At 46.7% G+C, this 23,471-nt stretch overlaps 1 protein-coding gene across 1 annotated transcript in view; it reads left to right on the plus strand.

The window, feature by feature from the left end:
- LOC135915286 (uncharacterized) overlaps positions 1 to 23,471 on the plus strand; it is an 85,243-nt gene that overhangs the window by 54,618 nt on the left and 7,154 nt on the right. The window contains exons 49-64 of the mRNA XM_065448310.2: positions 235 to 372; positions 921 to 1,150; positions 1,682 to 1,782; positions 1,988 to 2,093; positions 4,531 to 4,692; positions 5,802 to 5,915; positions 6,629 to 6,767; positions 8,076 to 8,117; positions 9,163 to 9,216; positions 9,928 to 10,056; positions 11,967 to 12,199; positions 12,500 to 12,582; positions 12,668 to 12,776; positions 14,333 to 14,497; positions 17,332 to 17,442; positions 17,980 to 18,103. Of these exons, the coding sequence (XP_065304382.2) occupies positions 235 to 372; positions 921 to 1,150; positions 1,682 to 1,782; positions 1,988 to 2,093; positions 4,531 to 4,692; positions 5,802 to 5,915; positions 6,629 to 6,767; positions 8,076 to 8,117; positions 9,163 to 9,216; positions 9,928 to 10,056; positions 11,967 to 12,199; positions 12,500 to 12,582; positions 12,668 to 12,776; positions 14,333 to 14,497; positions 17,332 to 17,442; positions 17,980 to 18,103 (2,040 nt within the window). The remainder of the gene's footprint in view (positions 1 to 234; positions 373 to 920; positions 1,151 to 1,681; positions 1,783 to 1,987; positions 2,094 to 4,530; positions 4,693 to 5,801; positions 5,916 to 6,628; positions 6,768 to 8,075; positions 8,118 to 9,162; positions 9,217 to 9,927; positions 10,057 to 11,966; positions 12,200 to 12,499; positions 12,583 to 12,667; positions 12,777 to 14,332; positions 14,498 to 17,331; positions 17,443 to 17,979; positions 18,104 to 23,471) is intronic.

Genomic DNA, 23,471 nt, shown 5'->3' on the forward strand with positions numbered 1-23,471 from the left:
AGTGGCTTCGTTTAGATGATCAGATACGAATGAAGTGAATGACTTGCAAAAAGCTTTTGGTTTAGTACTGGATGTTTGAGGTAATTCTTGTGGAAAAGAGAAACACGAACGCGTGTTTAAGGTCTGACAAACGCGTCGCAAATGCTGACCGACTGCTGCATCTCTGCTTGCTCATCTCGGTGAGTGTGACATGTTACCGTGATTACAGCAAAGCGGAATTTTTCACCTCGACAGGCGAGAAGAGGCTGATCTGCACGGTGGCCAACGTGACGGACGAGTTTCTGCAGTCCGACGTCTGGAAAGCCTGCAGCCACCTTGTGTTTATGAGCCTCAGCTACGACCGCAACTCGTCTGGCCTGTTTTCTAAAGATGGCGAGTCCTATCTGTGCCACCTTCCGGCAGACACATCAATATTACTGTTCATTCCGCGTCTGCGAGTAGGTTCAACAGGAAGCTTTGTCTTACCTAACGCCTTATGGAGATCAATTTGCGCACCGCCACTAAGAAGGAAATTTTAAACTGCTTTCAGCATATACGGACATCAGCCCTGAAGGCCCGTTGTGAAATCTGTTGGTGTTCCACATAGCTTTATCCCGCAGTGCCAAAGGAAGTAGAGCAATTTTGTTAGAGCGGCAGCGCCTTTCTCCACAAGTTCGCAAAAGTTAGCGATTATCGCAGAATTTCCAGTGTCTTTCCAGTGCAAATAATGTTAGGCGAATCTTTCAGTAAAGATGTCCGAGATAGGCGTAAGCGTGCATCGCTGAAATAGTTTGTGAAAATTTACTATCTGCGCCGCTATACGACGGTGTGTAGTTGGCAACAAAAACGTCAACTCAGGTCGAGTCAACAGTCCCGAGACGCTATCAAAGTCATGCTGAATTTGAAACGGTGGCCGTTGGCGATGGTTCGCTGCGTTCCAGAGGAGAGCCTCAAGGCTTTTCTCGCACTGAGGAACGAGTCGAAGGTGAAGCTTGCCGTGGAGCTGGACACTGCGGAGTTCCTGGAATCCCAGGTGAATGCCGAGACGGAGCAATTTCCAGTGGCGACGCTCTTCTGGATGCACAATCACGGCCTGGAGAGGCTGGCGCTGTTCTTTAGAAACTCGGACTACACTGAGGCGCACCAGAAACGACTCATATCGCTGATCAAGGTAAGCGATACTTAAATCAGAAAGCTGCGTTAGTAGGAACTTTAGCATCTGAGACATTTCCAACACTTCAAAGGAGAAAATAACGCCGTAGAAAAGTGGAGGGAAGACGTCAGGACAGGAAGGACAGGAATAACTTCCGGCGTCTTTCCTGTCCTGTCGTTTTTTTTCTTTTCTTCTGCTGTGTTTATTTTTCCTATGAAGCGCTGAAAATATCTCAGATGTCAAGGTAAGCGAACTCGACAACCGATGTTTTGCTGTTTTCGTGATGTTAAATCGCGTTTATTCAGTCACATTTTTATTATTTATTGCTGCTGGTGCTGGCAAATTCGTCTAATCTAAATGCTCAGTTAACTAATTTCGTTGAAGCAATTATGAGCTCATTAACCTGGTGCAGGGTGTACAGGAACTTTAGTTAAGAACAGTGTCTAGGGAAAATAATCGACATCATTCAAGATAAGGAATGCGCCGATGTTGTGTATCGTTAGCAGCGAACAAAATCAGCGTACCATCGAGCGATAATTTACCTTTCAGATGATCCGCACAAGTCTGCGGACGGTGTTGACAGATCAGATTAAAGAGATCATCGTAGCCGTGCCGCTACAAAGGAACGTTCCTGTCACAGAGCTGCTACAGTGAGTACTTTGCACAAATTTAGACTTCAACAATTTATGTCTACGCTTTTTAAAGTTTACTTTTTCTCATTTGGAAAAGTCCACGCTTGCTACTATCACGATCACTTTATAGATTTGTTTGAGTAGAAAGAAATTGCGCGGTACTAAATGGCCGCCTATGTACGCAGCGCACTGAAAATTCAGACTGACGCTTTGGGTCATGCAGATACGCCGATACCATCATCTACATCGCACACCATTCAGTTCCAAGCGAGAATTGCGTGGTCGTTTTCCCATCTACGTTCGGAGCTAATTACAGCTTCTCCGATATGGTAAGCTGATAATTCCTGTATACGAGAGGCATTGTCAATTACATCGGTACCTGTCATTTTCGAGCAGTGTTTCAGGAAATCCTGATAAATACTTCTACAGACGTTGGAAAAGAAAAGGTACATCGCCGGCAAAACATGGTTCCAGACCGCATCGAATCCCGACGTATGGCTGCACCATACGTCAGGGATTGCGTAACAATCGCTTAGGATATCATTATCAAAACACGCCAATTACACGTGCAATTATAGACTGGCTACATAGCATAATTACGGAGCTAACCAGTTCCCAAGTCGTATACCGTGGGAATCGCACTTGCCTAGAGTGGTTGGAGCCGGCTGCAGAATGACGCCAGCGTCGCCTGTCAGTAGCTGCTGGGCTCGCGAAGTGCGCATGCGCATGGAGCGCGCACGCGGCAGGGCCGTGACCTCAACCTGTACGTTGATCAGATATGCCGCTTGACCACTATGTAGACCAGCTCCACTCGCAGTTCACTGTCGCCGGCAAAATGAACGGACCCCTGCGAGCACGTGCCGAACTCCATCATCTGTTGCTCAATACGTGCTACATGAAGGTGTTTTACCGAGCGTGAAAGAAGCCCGCGAGTGCACGCAAAATTACCGCGCGACTGGCCGCTCCAGGCACTTTGCGCGTGTTCGCGGGCTTGTTTCACGCTCGGAAAAACACTTATATGTAGCACGTATTGAGCAACAAAAAGCTGTATCGAGAGTTTTTCATGTCGTGCTACAATTTTCTCATTGACATTATGTAGTGATAATATTTGAGAAGTCGATTAATTAATTAAGACTAAATATCTAATTCGGCGGAATGAAATAATAATAATAATAATAATAATAATAATAATAATAATAATAATAATAATAATAATAATAATAATAATAATAATAAGAGTATCTCCAAGCGACGGCAAACAACATTACCTTGGTTGTGTCCAGCTACGTGACATTCGCATATTTTTAAACTCTGGCTAAATTTATCTGGGACACCCTGCATATCGGCAACGCCCACAAAACCGCACTGATGTAACTCGGCCACGGCTGAGCCTTACTTGGCCTGCTGCGGCGGCTCGCCCAGAAATTAAATCGATAGCGAAAATCATCGGAGAAAGTGAACGGTCAAGCCCGTGAGTAATTTAGAACGAGCAAGGGCGCTGCGCGGGTGCTGTCGCCAGGTGACCACAAGCGCTGCTGCACTACATGTCGCTATGATACAGTTCTGCACGAGCTCGCAGGGGTCTGTTTATTAGATTTGCTCCAGGCCGTGACGTCATACATACCGATGCCTACCGTTGGCTACCGCGAACCTGCTGGTTCTGGCAGGTGCGCGTGACTCTATTGGTCCTGGGCCTTTTATCGTCGTACAGAGAGAAAGCTCAGCCGCAGATCACTGCGACCACGAATTGAGGGGTCTTAATGAAAAGTCAGAAAAATATTTTTTTTCTTTTTTATTGTAATCATGCACCTGCGCACTAGCGATGTCATAGATTTCTTGCCTAGAAATTTGAAGCTTGTTTATGCATTCACTTAATACCTGAACCATTTGCGAGACCATTTGTGCACTTAAATATATAGGCACACGTAAAGAATCCTAGGAGGTCAAAATTGTTAGGCCTCCTCAGACTACTGCGTGTTATAACCGAGGTTCTACTTTAGAACATTAGCTTCTGTCAATGAAGCAGTGAGTGAATGAATTGATGTGAATTTTACTGTTGTGTTCATTTAATATTTTAGGCGAATAATGTCATTGCTAATCAGCACCTTCGCGCGATCGCTTTGCATCGAAACATTTCTCAGAGGTTCCATCCGCATGTATACTGTTAAAAAAGGCAGATAAACAGCGGTTGACATTGAAAACGAGGTTTTCCGAGGCGCATTATTGTAGCATGTGGCTTGTTGTTTCCATGTTTTTTTATTCGGGAAGGATAAGAGACTTCCCCAGAAGACTTTCTTTCTTCGATGTCAAACCGCTGTTGTCACTTTAACTTCATCCACGCCACCTTACCCTGCTTTAGTACCATCTTGCATGGGCTAAACTGCTTTCCTTTTTTTTTGCCGTTTATCTTATCTTCACCTACATTACTTTGTCTTTTTGGAATGCATTATCTTCGGAATCGGGCTACATTTTTCGTTGAGTAAAGCTACAGTTCCGTTTCGGGGTGCACACATAATTTGAACGAGCGCATCTGGGTTTCATTACGGACTTTTCTTGCTAATTACGCATCACTACTGCTTTGTACATAGCTATTCGCTAAGTTCGTTAGTCTTTTTCTTTCCAATCTTCGTTTTGACGCCTTTTTCTTTGTCCTAGGTGCACTAGAAGGCCACAGACGAAAATGGCCAGATACCTATGTCTCATGTACTCCAAAGCTATCTGAACCTAGCAAAGATTTTGTCTTCTAAAAGCGGGCTATAATTGCAGGAACGGGCTGACCTGTTGCCCTCTGGTGTCACGGGCGCCGTCAGAACGAAGCGCTTCTGCGTCTCCGTCAGCATGGCCGTGCTTCGCTTTCTTCTCAGTGAACACATCTCCAGCGTGGCTAACAGCACGTGCATTGGCGAGAGCTGGGTCTCCTACGACCAGGTTCGCAAACCTTTGTGAAGCCTGTGTTGACAAAGCCTCTGTGAAGCGAGCTCACTACAGCTGTTCTCACACGTGGCACCTGCGCCAGCCGAGGCACGCATTAATCTACTCACATCGCTTCTGCACGAGGCGACGTCTTTCGTCAATGCCGAATGCCCGTTTAAGGACGTTGGGCTCTTCTAACCACCCGTGTTGGTTGCTTAGTGACTTTGGTGTTACATTGCTAAGCACGAGGTTACGGGATCAAATCCTGTCAGCAGAATTTCAGTGGGGAAGAAATGCAGAAATGCCCGTGTACCATGCATTGAGCGCACGTTAAAGGACCCCAGGCAGTCAAAATTATGAGGCATGCCGTAGCATGCCTCATAATCAGATTGTGGTTTTGGCACGGTAAATATAAATTAGGGATAAAGTAAGTACCGCCATGTGTTCTCAGTGATGTTTTTTTTTCTCGCTCTCATTGGCTTTTGCACGTTATTAGTGTTGTTGTCGTTTCACTTCTGCACGACACGCTCTTGTGCACTACCAGGTGGTTGTTACGTCGCAAGTGGTCAAGTTTCTGGTGTGACGGCTGCGACGTTATCAGATGCGTTACGTGATGCAGTCGGCTCGTTCTGTGTGTCCGAAGGGTTAATACAGGCGCACACAAGCTTAGTCAAGAACGAAGAACCTTAGCGGCAAAAGGTGTAGTTTTGCCCGCAAATGAAGTCGCAGCGCAGTAGAGGTACTGATCAGCAGATGTGATGGGTCGTCGGGATGAATGGTGCTGTCGGCAATCGCCCTCTAGCGTGCAGGGCGTCGTCATAGGTTCCGGATCAATTGTCGATCATCACGACAACTCCAGAACGTGTTGCATGTCTCGTGTACATCTGACAATGATGGGCAAATCACATCAAGGCCTAAAATGGACGCTCGCGCCGCTCGCGCAGATGTGAGACAGTTGCAGTACTGATAACATGTAAAAGCCGCGACGAGAGCAACAAACAGCGCAACGAACACGTGGAACACGGCGTGGAACATCGAAGCAATTCGTTCTCATGTGAAGCTTCTCGGTTGTTTAAAGACTAATGGATGTATTCTACTATTCGTATCCGCCGGTTTTCTTGCAGATCTGTCTTGAAGGGGAAACGACAGCGACGTACAACGCAGACACTATGGCCGTTCTAAAGCAAGACGACGGCTACGCTTTTACATTTGAAAGCGAAGAATCCCTCCACCTTAAGGTGTGAAACGATTTGTTACCTTGTATCTAAACGGAAGTATGGATAATAGCGAAAACGCAGGTACCTGGGACTCTATATAGTTGAGGTCAGTGAAGCTCTTTAAGTCATATAATGCGTAGAACAGATAACCTGTGGTCAAACTGAGTAATAGAATGAGCACTAAGAGAGAGGAAACGTAATCCATTACTTCGGAGTATCAGACAAACCGATTAGCTAAGGAAATTCACAGGTGTTAGATGGAATTGGCTAGGAGATGCTTTTGTCCTGCCACTTAAAGACCGAGGCGTCGGTTACTCATCGTCACGCTGTATGTGATAGCAATGTAGCATACTTTAGGAAGGCGCTGTTGTTAAGTGACCCGCCGTGGTAGTTCAGTAGCAATGATGTTGGTCTGCTGAGCACGAGGTCGTGGGATTTAATCCCGGCCACGGCGGCCGCACTTCGATGGGAGCGAAATGCGAAAACACCCAGTGTACCTAGATTTAGGTGCACGTTAAAGAACCCCAGGTGGTCGAACTTTCCGGAGTCCTCCACTACAGCGTTCCTCATAATCAGAAAGTGGTTTTGGCACGTAAAACTCCGTAATTTTTTTTTTCGTTGTTAAGTGACATCTCACTCATATATGTTACGACGTCGCCTCCAGCTCAATCTCGTCCTTGACAGTGCGGCAAACAGGTGCGAAAATTAATCGTATTTTACCGGCTCCCGCGCAGGCCCGGCATATCGTGGACCTACTCGGAGCCAAAGCCTGCGTGGCTGCGTTCCACGTGGAGTACGATGCAGGTCGCAACGCATGTGCTTCCCTGAAGCATTCCAACTCCCGTCTGGTCGAGTTGGCTTCGGCATTACACGGTCAGCCCATGCTGTGCTATTGTTCGTACGTCACGCGCACAAAATAGTTAGGACCGTTTAATGCAGCAGTCGCCCATTTACTCTAAATTGCGTCGTGCAATACTATTTGAATATGTATATTTTAACGCAGATTCCTATGGTCATTCTTTATTCTGTACAGACAATCACATATATTAGCCATAAGACGACCTTCTTGTCCCTGCAATTCCGGCCGCTCGACTGCTGCTTGCTATTCATATATATATATGTTGCAACAGAACTGCTTTTTGGCCTAGTTGGTGCTTGCTAAAAGACATGTTTTTGTCGCAAGTTAAAATACACACAAAAGGGAGACACATAGAAGACAACCGGGGTATATAATAGGCTTCCATTAGCTCACGTGCTGTTTGATTTCTGCTTCTGCCAAGAATCTTAATCTCAGAAAAACGTGCTAAGCACATGCAGGCCTTGCAGTGCGCTCGCAAATGTGCTGCGCCATCTTTCATTAGATTTAGTTCGTGTTCCATGGCTCGTTCATTTATGCAGCGCCCAGACAGTCCTGTGTAGAAGTTGCCGCACTCAAGGGAAATTTCGTACACCACCCCCGTGGCGCATTTGCCGTAAAACGCCCCATATAAGACCTGCAGTGATTCCTTATGTTCATAAGGTCTCCCATAACCTCAAGAAAGCGGCAGGCTGGTACGGCGTACCCATTGCCGTTTCTGTCCCCGTCAAACTGTTTCGACTATATTCGAGAACCACCCGTGAGGAGACCGGTTTGCTAGGCTGTGGCAAGAAACATGGCGCGTCCTACGGGAAATGCGCCACGGGGGCGGTGTACGAAATTCCGCTTGAGCGCGGCAAGTCCTACATAGGACCGTCTGGACGCTGCATAAATGAACGAGCCAGGGAACACGAACTAAATCTAATGAAAGATGGCGTGGCACATTTGCCAGCGCACTGCAAGGCCTGCATGTGCCAACCACGTTTTTCTGAGATTAAAATTCTTGGCAGAAGCAGAAATCAAACAGTGCGTGAGCTAATGGAAGCTTATTATTTAAAAACGAAATGGTCAAATTACATTAGCGATACATCTATCTAGCTCTACAAATCGGAAACGAGATTGTATGACCGCTGGATAACGTAGGTTCGTGAACAGCCTGCGCATGCATGTATGTGTATATATATTCCTGAGTCATCGCCCAAACTAGATCTGTTGGAAGTGCCGCCCGTGTTGTCTTGTATGTGTTTTAACTTGCGGCAAAAAACATGTCAATTCACATAACTCGCCATTAAACCTGATATTGATTTAGTATTGCTTTGTTTCAGATAAAGAACACAAGGTCACTACTGCAAAGCTGTCACCGAAAGGTATACATACATTTCTCCCGTTGCCATATTATCGGCAAGATAAGTCATATGCGAAAATTCTGAACATTTCGTTTAGTTTTGCCATTCGACTAGCCGTGGTGGCATTCGACCCGCCGTGGTTGCGCTCCAAAGTGCGAGGTCGCCTGATCGAATCCCGGCCACGGGACTGGATCCCGTGGCCAGAATTGAGATGGGCGCGAAGTGCAAAAACGCCCGTGTACCGTGCATTGGGTGCAAGTTAAGGAACCCCAGATTGTCAAAATTATTCCAGTCACCCCGCTACGGCGGGCATCATAATCAGATCGTGGTTGTGACACGTACAAGCCCAGAATTCAATTTTAGTTTTCCCCTTCAAAATTTCCGGGGGGCGCATACAGTGACGTAATTAAATGCGGGACTGTCGGTAAACTAATCGTTTACGTACGCGTGAAAGACATAAAACTTACGCTGTAACCGAAACCAGCGAGCTCATGCCCAGTGTCACAAAACCATACCTGCGGGCACCAAACCACTTGGCTACCGCGCGATTGGTTCTTGGCGTACCTGCACGTCCGCTAGTTTTTGTGACCATGCTTTGAGAATTGCGTCTCTTGAAGAAACTTGCCCTTAGGCGCCACGCTGCTTGAAGAAAATGATAGACTGAAAATGTATAGCCACATTTAAAGCTTACTTCACGCAGTGCCTTCCCCCATAAATTGTTATTTGTTTTGTAAAAGTTGTCAATTTCTGCTGGCTCACACTGCATGGCCTTCTTAAGCCTCTGGCCGTAAAATCAGGCCGGGAACCGACGCTGACCGTACTCACTGCGTCAATCTTCAGCGCACCTAAAGCACCGATAACCGCTTTTAACAGGTGGCCGAACTGCTAAGAATTGCTAAGATCTTCTGAGCGTGCATGACGCCTTTAAGAACTGACGTATTTGTCCTAGAGCTTGGTTTCCCATTAATACTGCAGGAAATAGGTTAAATGAAGCCAAGTGGCCGCATCGGCTGTCACGCATTCCTTAAACCCAGCTACATTGTGTCACGGTACATCTCTCGTCCAGGTTCGATACATCCGCACCGCGAAGGACGCATGGGCCAGGCTCCTCTGCATGGCGGTGAGATATACGCATTTCGACGGTTGCTCAGGAAGCGGGAGCAGTGAATATCGCACCTCTTGCGGAACTTATGAAAACGTGTGTACGTTGCTTGTGTGCGCGTGGTTGCGGCCTGAAACGGCACATATTTGTAGTGCTTGGAGGAAGGGGCGACTGATGGGTAGAACAGCGATTCTTTGCTTGCTGCTAAGCTGGGTGAACGGATAGCTGCACTGGCAGTCATTTCCAAGTCCGAGGGAGTAGTCATCCAACCGCGTACAGTCGCTCGGGCGCGCACGCACGCACGCACAAAAAAGAAAGTCGCCCGATTCATATGCTCCAACCATTCCCATTGCTTTAACTGTATCAAGACATTCGCCAAGCACAGCAGAGCTTGATTTAATTTACCCGCACTTCATTTATAGCAGCGTACTTGCGGATAATTCCACACAGTATCTTTCGCCACTAATAGAGCGAGACATTTCCTGCAAGTTAAACGTTAAAGAGCATTCCCCAATACCAAATTTTGCCGAATATTGCACAAAAAGTGTGACAGTTTTCCTATGAAAGTAACAAAACATAATACGTTATTGAGTGTTACGTGCGAGTGTTCTCAATGGGTAATATGTTCAGATATCGTTACTTTTGTTGCTTATTGTCCACTTTGCATGTGATCAATAAACTGTGCGTATTTTATTGTGGAATTTCTCATGTCACCTCTATATTGCTCAGGATTTCTGATCTGCATCTTGTCTGAGAAGCCTCCGAGCCCTATTCAGCTTCCGCAACGAGCTTGCAGCCTCACGGTATACCAGCATGTCTTTTACGACAGGACTACTGACCGCGTCTTGCCCAGGGATGGTACGTGAAAGTGCATTACAAGAGTTAATAATCTTGGAAAAATAGAAAGTGGGTACTCGCGAGTCATACAAGTGACTGCAGAATCCCTATCTGTTTATCATTCCCGCGGAGGCAATCCCTAAGAAGCGTGGCTTGATTGGCTGAAGCAACGGAAGCGGATGACATTCGATGCAGTGGCCGTCAACCGTCGACTCCACCGACGCATTCACTGGCCTCCGAGATCCATCAATGGTTTGCAGTCTCGAACGCTGTACTTCTGCAATTTCTGCTTGAAATTCTATGACGAAACATGGCATCAGAAAGCGGGTCCACCGCAAGTACAACAGTGAAAAGTTATCCTGCAACATTTTTTTTGTTATTGTTCGCTTGCAAGCAGAAATAATTTCTAAAAATAAACTAAACTAAGCTTTTCGTGATGGTAATGCAAGGAAGCCAGCTGCGCAGATGTCAGCAGAAGGATAGTACAAACAGACGGGTCTGGTAAGCTCGAAGAGGAGCGTCAACTTTCGCGTGCTATCACTATTGGTCAAAAATGAATGGATCCTGCTGAATGCGCTGCGCCAGCCTGCCGGACCGCCCTGCTGAAGGGTTGTCTCTGCGGGGGTGGCAATGAGAAAACCGCCGCAGCATAGTGCGAACAGACGGGCTCGTACTGTAGCTCGATTTCGGGAGAGCTGCTCATACTTAGGCTGGAAAACAGTAAATAACAGGATATAAAAAAAGAAGAAAAAAGGCGGGTCGCCGTCCATTCACATTACTGCGCTCTTTATTCCGCCTCGGCAAAAATAAATACTTTCATTCTTTTTGTTTGGGCCATGAGAAAGGCACGCGTGTCGAAACATTGACAATGATATCTCCTTTTCACAACTTATCCAATAAAGCTTAGATTTAGCAGACAAGTCAGGATTACGCGGCAGGTATGAATGAATTCTATGAACAAAACTCTCACTGTTAGTTTAAGTACACGAGATAGACAGAGACACGCAGGTCCAGCGCCCGTCCGTGCACTTCTCTCTAGTGTGTACATACGTTCCTTTAGTGGTGCAAGCTAAATAAATGTCGATCAGTTCACCCGATTGTCCTCCTCGACCTGTAAATATTAGGATTTCTCTTATAAAATCACTCAACTGATTACTTTGCGACTTCGCCAAACATTTTGGTGGTTACGCCGAAATACAAAAAAATGGAAATTTATTAAACCCGTATACTGTGGCCTTGCGAGAAGTCCTTGCTAATTCACATTCGACTGGCAGGTGTCGAAGTCGTCGTGTAAGTGAAAAGACCGAAGCTTATCTCTAGGAGTCTCCCGTCAAAGCTTCATCTGTTTCTGTCAACTCCACAATCCCAACTTGACATCAACGCTTTCCCTCCATTTTCTATGAACAGAGGGCTTTTTTTATGCGAAGCATACTAGCCGCACAACTACGCTCTTCCTTGCTGCGCCGCGCGCGGCCGCGTAGCTACCATATGACGTCATAACAGCTGCAAAGCGGACGCTTACGCTTTCAAGAGTGGAACGCGACAGCGTTCCCGTCGACCCGCCAAGGGGTGTAAGACAATGGGCTACGGCGCAGCGACTACGCGCCCCGCATCGGACGCGGTGAGCGTCGAGCAACGCAGCGTTCGGCGCGACAACGAAATGTGCGCCTGAGCAAGCGACGCACGCCTGAGCCGACGCCGACGACACCGGCTTTTCTGCGACACGAGCTCCTTAACGCTGTCGCGTTAAAATAAAGGCTAGTATGCTTCGCATCCTGGGCTTAACCTTAGCTAAGCCACAGCCATTTTTTCTTTCTTTTTTTTAAAGTAAAAGTTGTTGTCTTCTCCTAGACCCTTCTCCCCCCTTTCTTTATTCTTTCCCTCGTGTTCCGGTGAGTACTCGCTAGTGTTAAACGGTCGCCGTGCTGCAGGCGCCTCGTTTCGCGACTTCGTGGAGCTGAGCAAGCGCGACGTCAGTTCTCGTCTGGCGGGCGCGTTCGACGACGTGGGCTTCACGGTTCCGTGGGCGAAAGACCACCTCTACCCGGGCCGCTTCGCCCGTTCGGTGGCATCGTGGTGTCGCGACCATGCGCTGCACGCCGTCGCTTTCCTGCCACTCAACTTCAGCGCCCTTCAACGCGCCGAGGCGTCCATCCGGGCACTGGTGCGCCAGCCGCTCTCGATTATCATTTCCTGCTTCGAAGGAAGCGAGGAATCTCATTAGAGTTAGGTTCGCGTGTGGATACTGTTACTGTATACGAACAAAAGCTGCGCCAGACTTGCGGCTCGAAGACTATCTTGAACTGTGGTTCACGGTAATTTACATCGTGATTCTGCAATGTCGCACAATTCCACCCTTATTTAAGTGTTATTCGCTTATTTCTTTTTCTCCAGCAAAAGTGCGATATTGTTAGGGCTGGTGTACTTTGCATTAACACGTATATGTAAACCTTGCTAATTTCAGAATAATATGAGCACTGTAAGACCTCTGGTCGTCTTGGGAATGCCCCGAACCGACGACCAACCTATCCTAAATCGGTTTGCGCCGTAAGTATTCGATTTTTTTATTACGTGTTTAGGGCGCCGGGTAATGGAAACAAAAGTTAGCTTGCAATGTTTATCTTATCTGCAGACACGTGGACGTAATCGTGTTTATTACCCACTACATCGGTCCTTCCAAGCCGTGCCGTGTCACCTTTCCGTCAAGCCGCATGAAGATGATCGACAGCTCCATCTTCTTGGCAAGCTAGTTTTCTTTTTTACATTTATGGTCGTCTAATCGATATCTTGTGGATTCATGGCAACAGAGAGAGAATTATATCTGCTAATTTATTCGCGAGAAATATTATATTTAATAGCACGTTACAGACAATTCCTACGCCTTGTGCAGCCAAGCAGCCACTTAGTTTTCATTCGTTCAGAAGGAAAACGAAGACATGACGTGACGTCATACGAGCGTCCTGAGCGCTCGCGATCACATGACTTCAGTTATATGACAGTACATGCCTTTACATGGCGGTGCACATTATTTTTCGTCTGCTGAACCTGCGGTTACAAAAGAGTTCTCGAAGAAAAATATATTGCCGAGGATTGGGAAACATTTTACATAGAAATGTGTTTTAGCTTAGCTGTCACCGTGTGCTGCGTTGACAAACGTTCGGGCTTAATTGGCGCTTAATCATGACATATAATTAAGAATTTCTCAGATGTATCGGTGGAACATAGTTCGTGTAGCTGCCAGATGGCCGGCCAATTTGTTCCTCAAGCTTGCATGGCAATGGAAGGGTATACTTTCGTTTGGCTATAACCCATTGACAGCTGAGGCTTTTTAACGGACGGTCAGCTGCATTCTCGCTTAGCTTCTTGGTGGAGTTGGATGGGAAGGATGCCTGTGTTAACGGGCGCAAATTTGTGCAAAATAAGTTGAAATAACGCGGGTGTTTTGCTGTGATGAGCAGCTGGAAAACGCAGCGTGTAAGATGCATGCTCTGTGCGGCTATGTTCTTCTTGAGTTCCGGCTTCGGGAGCGACGCGAGAAGGTGACGAAGTTGCGATATGGTCCGGCTTGGTCGCGTCTGTTGTGTGCGCGAGCTCTGAAGAAGAGAAACAGAAATGTCACCGTAGGTGCAAAGAAAGAATCTTCGTATTCACGCCAAGCAGCAGTTCTACCTGATATCCACGCTGCATAAACCTTACATACAAGCAATAAAATTGTTCTTCATTTTTCAGCTTCAAACTGTGGGGAACCTGGCCTAACTGTGACCAAAGTATTCTGGAAAATTCTGCATGCGCCTGGATATACGTGATACTGACTTATCGCGGTCAAGTTTGCCATGGAGGGTACTTCCTCCCAGCTTTCACCAAGAGCCTCGCGTGTGTCCGTTTTAAAAAAACTAACAAACGGAAGGAATGTGCACATATAAGTTTCTGCAATTCGGATTAACTTCCCATAACAATGTGGCAGACTTGTAGCTAACCTAGTCAATTACAAATGCGTTCTGTCTTTTTTTCTTTGCTTCTGACGTTCAAATGAAAATGCTGATTAAGTTTCCATTACACAGAATTATCATTATATGCATCATGTGTGCCTTTCTTGGAGAAGGCCGTGAGCTTTCAAATTCAAAAAAGAAAGAACCTGCTAAGTTGATAGACAGTTGCTTTATCAAGTGCGGTTCTTTACACCTACATGCAGCCAAAAACCGGAACAACAGAATAATAAACGCTGTTCTAAACGCTGTCCGAAGGAAGTTGCAGTGCTGCTCCGCACACTTTGATTCTTTTCGGGGCCACCGTGCAGAGGCAGATAGCGGAGCTGACCAACCAGTTGGTGCGCATTCACCGCCACCTGGCCGGCGTGTGCGTGGCGGCTAATCTGGCGGTGCTCAAGTTCTCGCTCCTTCCAAGGCAGTCGGACCTGGACGACGAGAGCTGCATCGACGAGGAGCGAGTCAACTACGCGCAGGTACGCGACTAAATTGCCGGAGCTGCGTGAAAGGACGGCGCGCGATGGCTAGGAGTGCAGCGCTGTACGAACCGCGTAGAAGGTTTGACAAAGGAAAGCTGACGATACAGGGGCTACGTATCGACTGGCGTTTTTTTTTTTTTAAGAAGGTGAGGTATATAGCAACTACAAAAAACTACAGGCATGCTAGCACAGTCATGGCTGGAAAGCATAACGCTGCGTCTTAAAGGAAATTCTTAAAGGAAAACCTTTAGCTGTTAACGTGAACATCAGTTATGTTGGGAATGACCAGCTGTTCTGTCTTGCGCGTATTCCACAATCCGTTGCGCCCTTTACTGCTCAGGAGTCATACCTGCTGCCGCTTCATCGCGTTCCCACTTTTTCTGTGTTTTTTTTTATGGCTCTGTCTGCTGATTTTACTTGCTTCGTCGAGTATTTTGCGTTCCAGATACGCTGTTCTCTGTGTTTCATATATATACACTGCGTCGTGCTGTCCGCTGTGATCGCCAGACATCGTCCGCCCAGACGCGCTGGGCTTTTCTACCCTCGCGTACTTTCTCGGCAACGCCACTTTGGAAGCTGCCGAGTATACCCGCCGCGGTAGTCCTGTGGCTGCTGAGGTCGCGGGTTGGATCCCAGCCTCGGCGGCCGCATTTCGTTCGGGTGTGCACGCTGAAGAACTTCAGGGGGTCAAACTTACTTATTTGTCCTTACTCAGTGTATTGAAATATGCAGAGTAGAAAAGAAACCATTATATGTGGCCTTTTTAGACGTTACAGGAGCGCATGACAACGTAGACCGCAACATTTTGTGGGATATCCTGGAAGGAAAAGGCTTAGGTGACGATTGTATATAGCTTTTGAAGGAGATTTACCTAGAAAATACCGTTTGCTTTAAATGGGAAGGGATGAGGAGCAACGACAACGTTGATATCAACAAGGAACTGAGGCAGGGATGCCCTTTATCCCCATTGCTGTTTATGATGTACATGTTAAGGATGGAAAGGGCGCTAGAGGGAAGTAATGTTGGGTTTGATCCATAGTACAAACAGGCGGGTACAGTATAGTAGAGCAGCAGCTTCCAGGTTTATTTTATGCGGACGACATAGTGTTGCTAGCTAACAAGCAAAGTTATTTGCAACGTCTGGCTAATATCTGTAGACAGGAAAGCGGGAATTAGGTCTGAAATTTAGCGTTGAAAAATGATATGGTATTCAATGAAAGCAGGGGACAGACAGTGCCAATACAAGGCCAGGAAATACTTCGCGTGAAAGAATTTAAATGCCTTGGTATACGATAAACGAACGCAATAGACATATGGAAACACAGGAAAAAGGAATAACAGTAAAGAGGAAGAGAAATGCGGCCATCATGAAACACAGTGTTATGGGGATACGATAGGTACGAGGGACTCCGGAGTATGTGGAAAGGTGTAATGGTTCCAGGACTTACTTTTGGAAATGCGGTTGTTTGCTTCAAATCAGGGGTACAATCAGGACTCGATGGGAACCAAAGGTCAGTGGGTCTCCTCGCATTGGGCGCTCACGGGGAGACTACAGATGAAGCTTTGCAGGGTGATATGGGCTGGACAAGTTTTGGAGTGAGGGAAGCTCAGAGTAAAATTGATTATGAAGAACGACTGAGGAATATGGAAGAAAGTAAATGGGCTGGGGGAGTGTTCAGGTATTTGTACAGGAAAAACATTGATTCACAGTGGAGCAAAATAACTAGTAAGCTTACCAGCAAGTATGCGGCCTGTAGTGTGGGCAACACAGCAACAAAGAAGGTCAAGTGGAAAGTCAGAGAGGCTGAAATAATCTCATGGGTGGCGGCAATGGAAAAGAAACCTGCGATGAGTAACTACTTAAGAGGAAAAACGAAATTAGGAAAGAAACCATTTATGATAACTCAAAGGGAAGCTCATTGCTTTTCGAAGCGAGATCAGGATGCTTTAGAACACGCACTTATAAATCGAGATACAAGAAAGAACATGTGCTTGCTGCGGCAAAGCTAGGGAAACAACGGAGCTTGTTTTATTAAAATGTGAAGATATCTGCCCAGCGGTAGATTTAGGCACCTCTGGTCTCCTTGAAGCCCTTGAGTTCAGCGAGAGCAGGGGGCAACTAAACACATCCGCATAGAAATCAGTAAGAGGCGATTGGAAGGTTGGTGGAAGAAAAGTAGGGAAACGACAAACAACGGAGGCGTAAAAAAACAAAGTTCACGATAGGGGTTCAGAAAGTTTGGTTATGGTAATTTATTGTGGGCTTTTTGTTCCTTTTCTTTTTTTTCTTCTTTAGCATATGTAGGACATTAGGCAATTTAATAGCAAGAGCTTGGTGGCGCAACCCACCACCCCGTTCGAAAGGGGATGCTCATAGCATCCATCTTTCCATCCATAGTAACGCCCCCATACCAGCGCACGGTGGCCATAGTGACTGTGCTCAGACGAAAGCTGTAGCCGAAAAAATGAATGGAAAGGACAGAGGCGGGCTTGTACCCCGGCTTCAGGGTAACCCCCATGGGATGACGGTAATGGCGAGCACGATCTGCGATTGTACAGAATTGAATCACACTGCTCGAGTCTGGCCGCTATTTGTACATCCATCGTCATCGTACTTAAGCAATCTACTGCGCCCTGCAATACTATCGCCGGCGGTGCTATAGCTATCAAAATGACAACGCTCAAGAGTGTTCGGTACCACACGCTCACCTTGCTTGGGTGTGATAAACATGACAGCAGTGACAGTTCGGTGAGATCAATCACTGGCCAAATGTGTAAAACAACGTGCGCGTGACAATATGATCCTGCCACGGAAGTGTTCCCACTTTCAGGTGTGCAGTTGGGAGGGAAACGTCGAGTACGATACTGTGTCGTCCGCCGTGCTTTCGAGGAAACACGGCGACGTGCTGACCTACGAGAATGAGTACAGCCTCGAGACAAAGGTGAGCATTGCCAGCGCTGGGCAGCGAGGCATTTTGCGACTTATAGGCCCTAAATTCATCTATTAATATATACCTCTTTCCTGCCTAGTTAATTGTGTTTATGAAGAATACTAGCAAATAATTTAGAGTTTGAAAGGGAACTTTGTCATTCACCCGACCGTAGATCGAAGCCACGAAGGAAACGCATGCGGGGTTCTCGTAAAGATTGCTTCGCGGTTGTAGAAAAATTCGCCCTGGTCCGGGAATCGAACCCGGTACTAACGCCTTAGTGCCGTTCCGGGAGAATCGCTCTGCCATCTGAGCTAATGAGGAGGCCAGCAGATCGCAGAGCGAGGCCAAACTAATCGACAATACTGCAGTTTGCTGGCCTGCTGGTTTGCTCATGTTGGCAGAACGACCGCTCCGGGAAGGCTTTGGTCCCGGACTTAATCCCCAGACCAGGGCGGGTTTTCCTTCAACTGTCTAGCGTGACCCTTCAATAAGTAGCGACAGGCGTTGCAGAAACACCCGTTATATTATGTCTTGCGCATGTTGCAGGCCCGGTCCTACATGTCTTACACACCGCTAGGCTGCGTAGCAGCCTTCAACGCTGATTACGAGGACCCGCGAGGAACATGCCGACAGCCCTTCTCGCGCTTGGGAGCGCTTGACAACGTGCTCGGTAAAACGGCTGTGCGCGGCTGTGCATTTTCGTTGCAATCCCGAAGAAGTGTGCAGTCCGCAATAGCTTCTTCGGAAGCTTTAGCTCGGGACCGACTCCAATTTTTTCGATTTTGACTTCAAAACGTATAAGCGTTCTTTCACACTTGCTCAGCCGATTTTAACAGAATGTATTACGTGTAAACATTAACATACATGATTTTACTCGCTGTTGTAAGCAGGCTTCTAGTTCAGACCCTCTAAGTTTTGTCAGACGTTATCGAAAGTCGGTGACTGAGAGCAAATTGAAACACCACGTTCACACATAACTCCGCATTAAAAACGTACCAAATTTCCGCAAATTATATCAATTAGAGCGGCCAGAGCAGACAAGTCTAATGTATCTGTTTATGTAAAATGGATGCCCTGTTGAGTCACTGAGTCACAAATTAGCGGTGTGCAATAATCCTTTTTGTATACATTGGGCGCCGCAATAGGTGAAGTTTGCAGAATTGCGATAGCTGCTATTGTTCCGGAGTTTTATAGCTTTAAAATTGATGCTTCACTTTTTGAATTGTATGAATATCCGAAACTTTCGAGTAACGAATCAAATGGTCACTATTCGATAATTCGAATAGTCTTCGGATACTTAACTTTTTACCTATGCCTGATCAATCACAAAACTGGACCAAAAATGTGATCTTTCATCTCTCCGACCATAATGAACATTTAAAACAAGAAGCTATTTAATTGAGCCGACTACGTTGCTTAGGAAGCCAGACGTTCATGTTTAGGCCGCGATCGTTGACATTCATATTTTGCTCAGAATTTGTGTTCTCGTTGAACTAAATCTGAATGCGCTTCGTTGCAACATTATTTGATATACTATAGTGGCACCATCATTCGCGACCATTCCGTATGTATACTCATATGCTAATAGTCCCACAAGACTACCTTTTTCATATTCATTCTAATAACGCATGACCGCGTATTCTAAGGTGTCCACCATGTTGAGACTCGCTGTGTTGTTGGTTTAGTTAAGAAATGAGCTCAAGGCAGTGAAATATTTATCAAAGGGAAAGTTGGCCTTCACATGGAAGTAGCGCGACATTGCAAAGGAAATCCGGGCGGGTAACTCAGAAAGAAGATTGCGCAGTTGAAGAAGAAAAGCTGTCCTTCCGAAAAATAAAAACATGGCAGCTTCGCCCGAAGGCGAACAATGGAAAGCTACAGCAAGGTCTAGCTTTGCTCTCGAGCTGCTCGTGCAGTGTTCTAACAATACGCGGAGGGGACACAGCCTTAAATCCAAAAAGGGCGTAAAGGTGTGAGTTTACAGACACGTTTGCAACCTTATTCACTTTTGCGGGTGTAAAATATTTTACACCGCAGCTCTGTCACAGCGCTAGCGCCATAATGAACGCCTGTAGTGGCGTACGGGCGTCGCATCTCGATGGTGCGCGAGTTGAGACCGACGAAAAATCGCCGGCGTTTTCAATGCGAGAGCGTTAAGGGCCCCATGTCGCAGAAAATTCGGCGCCGGCGTCCGCGGCCGAGAGAATCGTCCCGAACCACGCATATTCTATACGGCACTAAAGTTGTTCTTATATCACTGAAGTTCCTGATACCTTGTCTTACGTTCTTTACAAAGTTATTCCTCGGAATTTTGAGAATGGCAGCCCATAAACAAATGCCGTAAAACAGAATAGCGACAGCGCATGCCTTTTATGTTAAATATTCTCAGACGGCAATATAGCTAGTGCGAAAAGATAACTGAAGATCGCCCCACGCAAGTGGCCGCGTTTCTACCAGAAAGCTTGCCTTCGTGCAAAGATTTCGACGCCAGCGTTTCCCGGTAAACGTTACGGTTACGTATAAGCTGCAGTTGCCCGGAAGCGTGCGAAGCAATCAGGGATCTTTGCATGCTGTCGCGTTCCACTCCTAAACGCGAAGCTTAAAAACGTCCTCCAACTTTTTCGGCGCCCAATGAAAGTGTTTATTCAGATGTTTACTCTCCGTTCCGCCCCGTATATGCAGCACGCGGTGCGCACAACGCTCGTGCCACTAGCGGAAACTCGAACGCTGCCGTGGCTCCTCCGGCAAAGCCGATTGAGCACAGTGTGGCCGCTGTGTGTCGTCCACTCGGCTGCGTCGCTGTTTTGCAGCTGTTGAACGCACTGCGCGTCTCTGGAAGCCTTGTAACCCTCCAAGCGCGAGCCACGCATGCGCCGTCTCGATACCAGGACAGCGCGATGTGGGCAGCGCCGATGGCGCGATCGCATCTCAGAAGTCCCTGTAGTTGTTATCGCAATGAAACTCGTTGGTTTTCATTGCCTGTAGATTTGGAGTACTCGCAGATATAGGGCCAGACAATGAAATCTTCCTTACCTCAGTAAGGAAGCCTTCATTGCAGTGAGGCTACCTTATGTCACTCTGAAAGGTTCCTTACTGAGGCGCCCTTGGTGAAGGCTTCCTTGGTGCTTCCTTGGTACTTCCTCAGCATAAGAAGCCAAACAATGAAATCTTCCTTACCTCACTAAGGAAGCCTTCATTGGGGTGAGGCTACCTTATGCCACTCTGAAAGCTTCCTTACTGAGGGGCCCTCGGTGAAGGCTTCCTTGGTGCTTCCTCAGCATAAGGTAGCTCCAAAGCTACCTTCATGCGTCCTTACGCCGCTCCTGGCCCTGAACGAGCGCTTCACCTCACTGCTTAACCACGTGGCATTCGCTTGCGCATGCGCACTGTCGCCCACCTGCGGAGAAGCGCGAGCACGGTACGTCTTGCCAGGCATGTTCGTTTCAGTCACGCGTGCGGCATGCAAGCATTGCTAGGCGTTGCTAGGCGTTGCAAGACGCTGGCGTGCCAGCGTTGCTGGAGCACATCAAGTTTTGCACTGTAATGCGCAACTTTTTTTAACTTTAGTAAACGAAACTAGAAGAAAGCGTCCACGCTTCTCTATATTAGCTATTCAATTTAAAGATTATGTGACGATACTACAATTTTTAATAGAATAATGGTGTTCGCGGAAAGATTTGAAGAAATAATCTCGAACCCAGGCACGCGGCAACCGCTCCTTGGGTGAGGACGGGTGAAGGGAGCTTTCAGAGTACGCTTGCTTCCTCCATCGGTCCTACGCTGTAAGGAGGCCTCACGTAAGGTTAGGAAGCGCTCGAAGGAAAGGAACTAGGGGTGTGCGAATATTCGGAATTTCGAATACGAATCGAATATTTTCCATATTCGAAGCGTATTCGATTCGAGAAATGCATGTTCGGAAATTCACGAATATCCGAGGACGGCCGAATAACGGTGGAAACGGCGAATATTCGGATAGACTGCGAATAATTGAGCAATTAACCAATTGTATGCTTGCTCCGCATTTTCCTAAGAACATGTTTATTAACTGAGAACTTCGCATGATCCGCTCATTATCTGTATGCTCTGTTTCAGTCTATCTGCTTCAGGCATTTGAGACATGATCAGTTTCGGTTTCTTTTTCACCAAGCTTTATAATTCCAATTATTTTTGGAATGCCCCATTGCCTTGAAGGTTGCAAAGGCAACTCAGGGTTTGCTAACATTGTTGCAAAATGTATCAAGGCTCTTTGTGCGGAGTGGAAATTTGATGAAGTGGCCAGCCTAGGCATGTTTCTTGATCCGCGCTTTATGGCCACAGTTCATCAGGCATCTGGTCAGATGATCTGGCTGAAAAACCTTGTGACAAGGGAGCTCCAGGAAGCCATCGTGGAACACCGTGGGGACACCGCCGTGCCAGCGTCGACTTCGTGTCGACTGGTGGCATCGAGTGTATGGAATGCTTTTGACGATCTAGTGATGAACAAAGAGAAGACACATTTGGCATCTGCCCCTGAGAGGGAAGTCACAGACTACGCGCAAAAGCCTCTTCTGGAAAGGGGCATGAATCCTTGTGAGTGGTGGCAGTCCATTGGCCGCTTCAGGTACCCGCTTTTAAGTGCACTCGCCCGGAAGTACTTGGCGATCCCTGCCACTTCAGTTCCTAGTGAAAGAGTCTTTTCTACCGGTAGAAATGTGACAGTGCATAGAGAGCGTTCACTTTCTGGCCATATTGAGCAGTTAATTTTCCTTCACGACAATCTGTAACAAGCGTTTTACCTGACTGAGGGCATTACCTGAGTCCATTATCTATAATTGAGTACCTCTTTAATTTCAAGCAACCTTGTAAAATGCAATGTTATTTTTAAAAGGGTAATAAAGCTATTGTTACCTCTCTTGCAATTTTTTAATACTACACATGTATTCGATATTCGATTCGATATTCGAAGAGAGTTATTCGCCTTATTCGTATTCGATTCGTAATCGAAAATTTCAATATTGGCACACCCCTAAAAGGAACGTTTTTTTTGTTTGGGCCAAGCTACCTTCATGCGTCCTTACGCCGCTCCTGGCCCTGAACAAGCGCTTCGCCTCACTGCTTAACCACGTGACGTTTGCTTGCGCGTGCGTGCTGTCGCCCACCTTCGGAGAAGCGCGAGCACGGTACGTTTTGCCAGGCACGTTCGTTTCAGTCACGCGTGCGGCATGGAAGCGTTGCTAGGCGTTGCTAGGCGTTGCACGACGGCGGCGTGCCAGCGTTGCTGGAGCACATCAAGTTTCGCACTGTAATCCACTGCTTCTTTAGATTTAGTAAACAAAACTAAAAAATAGCGTCCACGCTTCTCTATATTAGCTCATCAACTTAGAGATTGTGCGACGATACAACGTTTTTTATTGAATAGTGGTGTTCTGGTGTTCGCCTAAAGCTTTTAAGAGATAATCTCGAACCCAGGCATGGCGGCAACCGCTCCTTACGTGAGGACGGGTGAAGGGAGCTTTCAGAGTATGCTTGCTTCCTCCATCGCTCCTTCGCTGTAAGGAGGCCTCACGTAAGGTTAGGAAGCGCTCGAAGGAAAGGAACGTTTCATTGTTTGGGCCATAGATGCGAACTCTTCCATCGATAGGCATTTCACGAATGTACGTCTTCACGACTCATGTGCCTGTGGGCTTCGATGTAAGACGTTAATCTTAACTGCTCAATGCGCTCTATAAAACACTTTGCAGAGCTTCGATTTATTTATTTATTTATTTATTTATTTATTTATTTATTTATTTATTTATTTTATTTATTTATTTATTTGTTAAGTCGCAAATATTTCAATTCAACTTCTTCTGAAATTTTGATATTGTGAATATTTTTGAAGCTTTGAAGCATAGAAAAATGTTGTCAGAGTTACTGGAATATCAAGTTTATTTTGAAATAGTTTTCTTCAAATAGGTTGAGCTGTTGCCTGCTGACAGTACTCCCGAGTTTCGTATGTATCCGAACAGAGAGGGGAGGAGGTGGGGGATGGGTAGTATACAGGTAAATAGATTTTCTAG

Source organism: Dermacentor albipictus, chromosome 5 (assembly GCF_038994185.2).
Source record: "Dermacentor albipictus isolate Rhodes 1998 colony chromosome 5, USDA_Dalb.pri_finalv2, whole genome shotgun sequence".
Classification (NCBI taxonomy): domain Eukaryota; kingdom Metazoa; phylum Arthropoda; class Arachnida; order Ixodida; family Ixodidae; genus Dermacentor; species Dermacentor albipictus.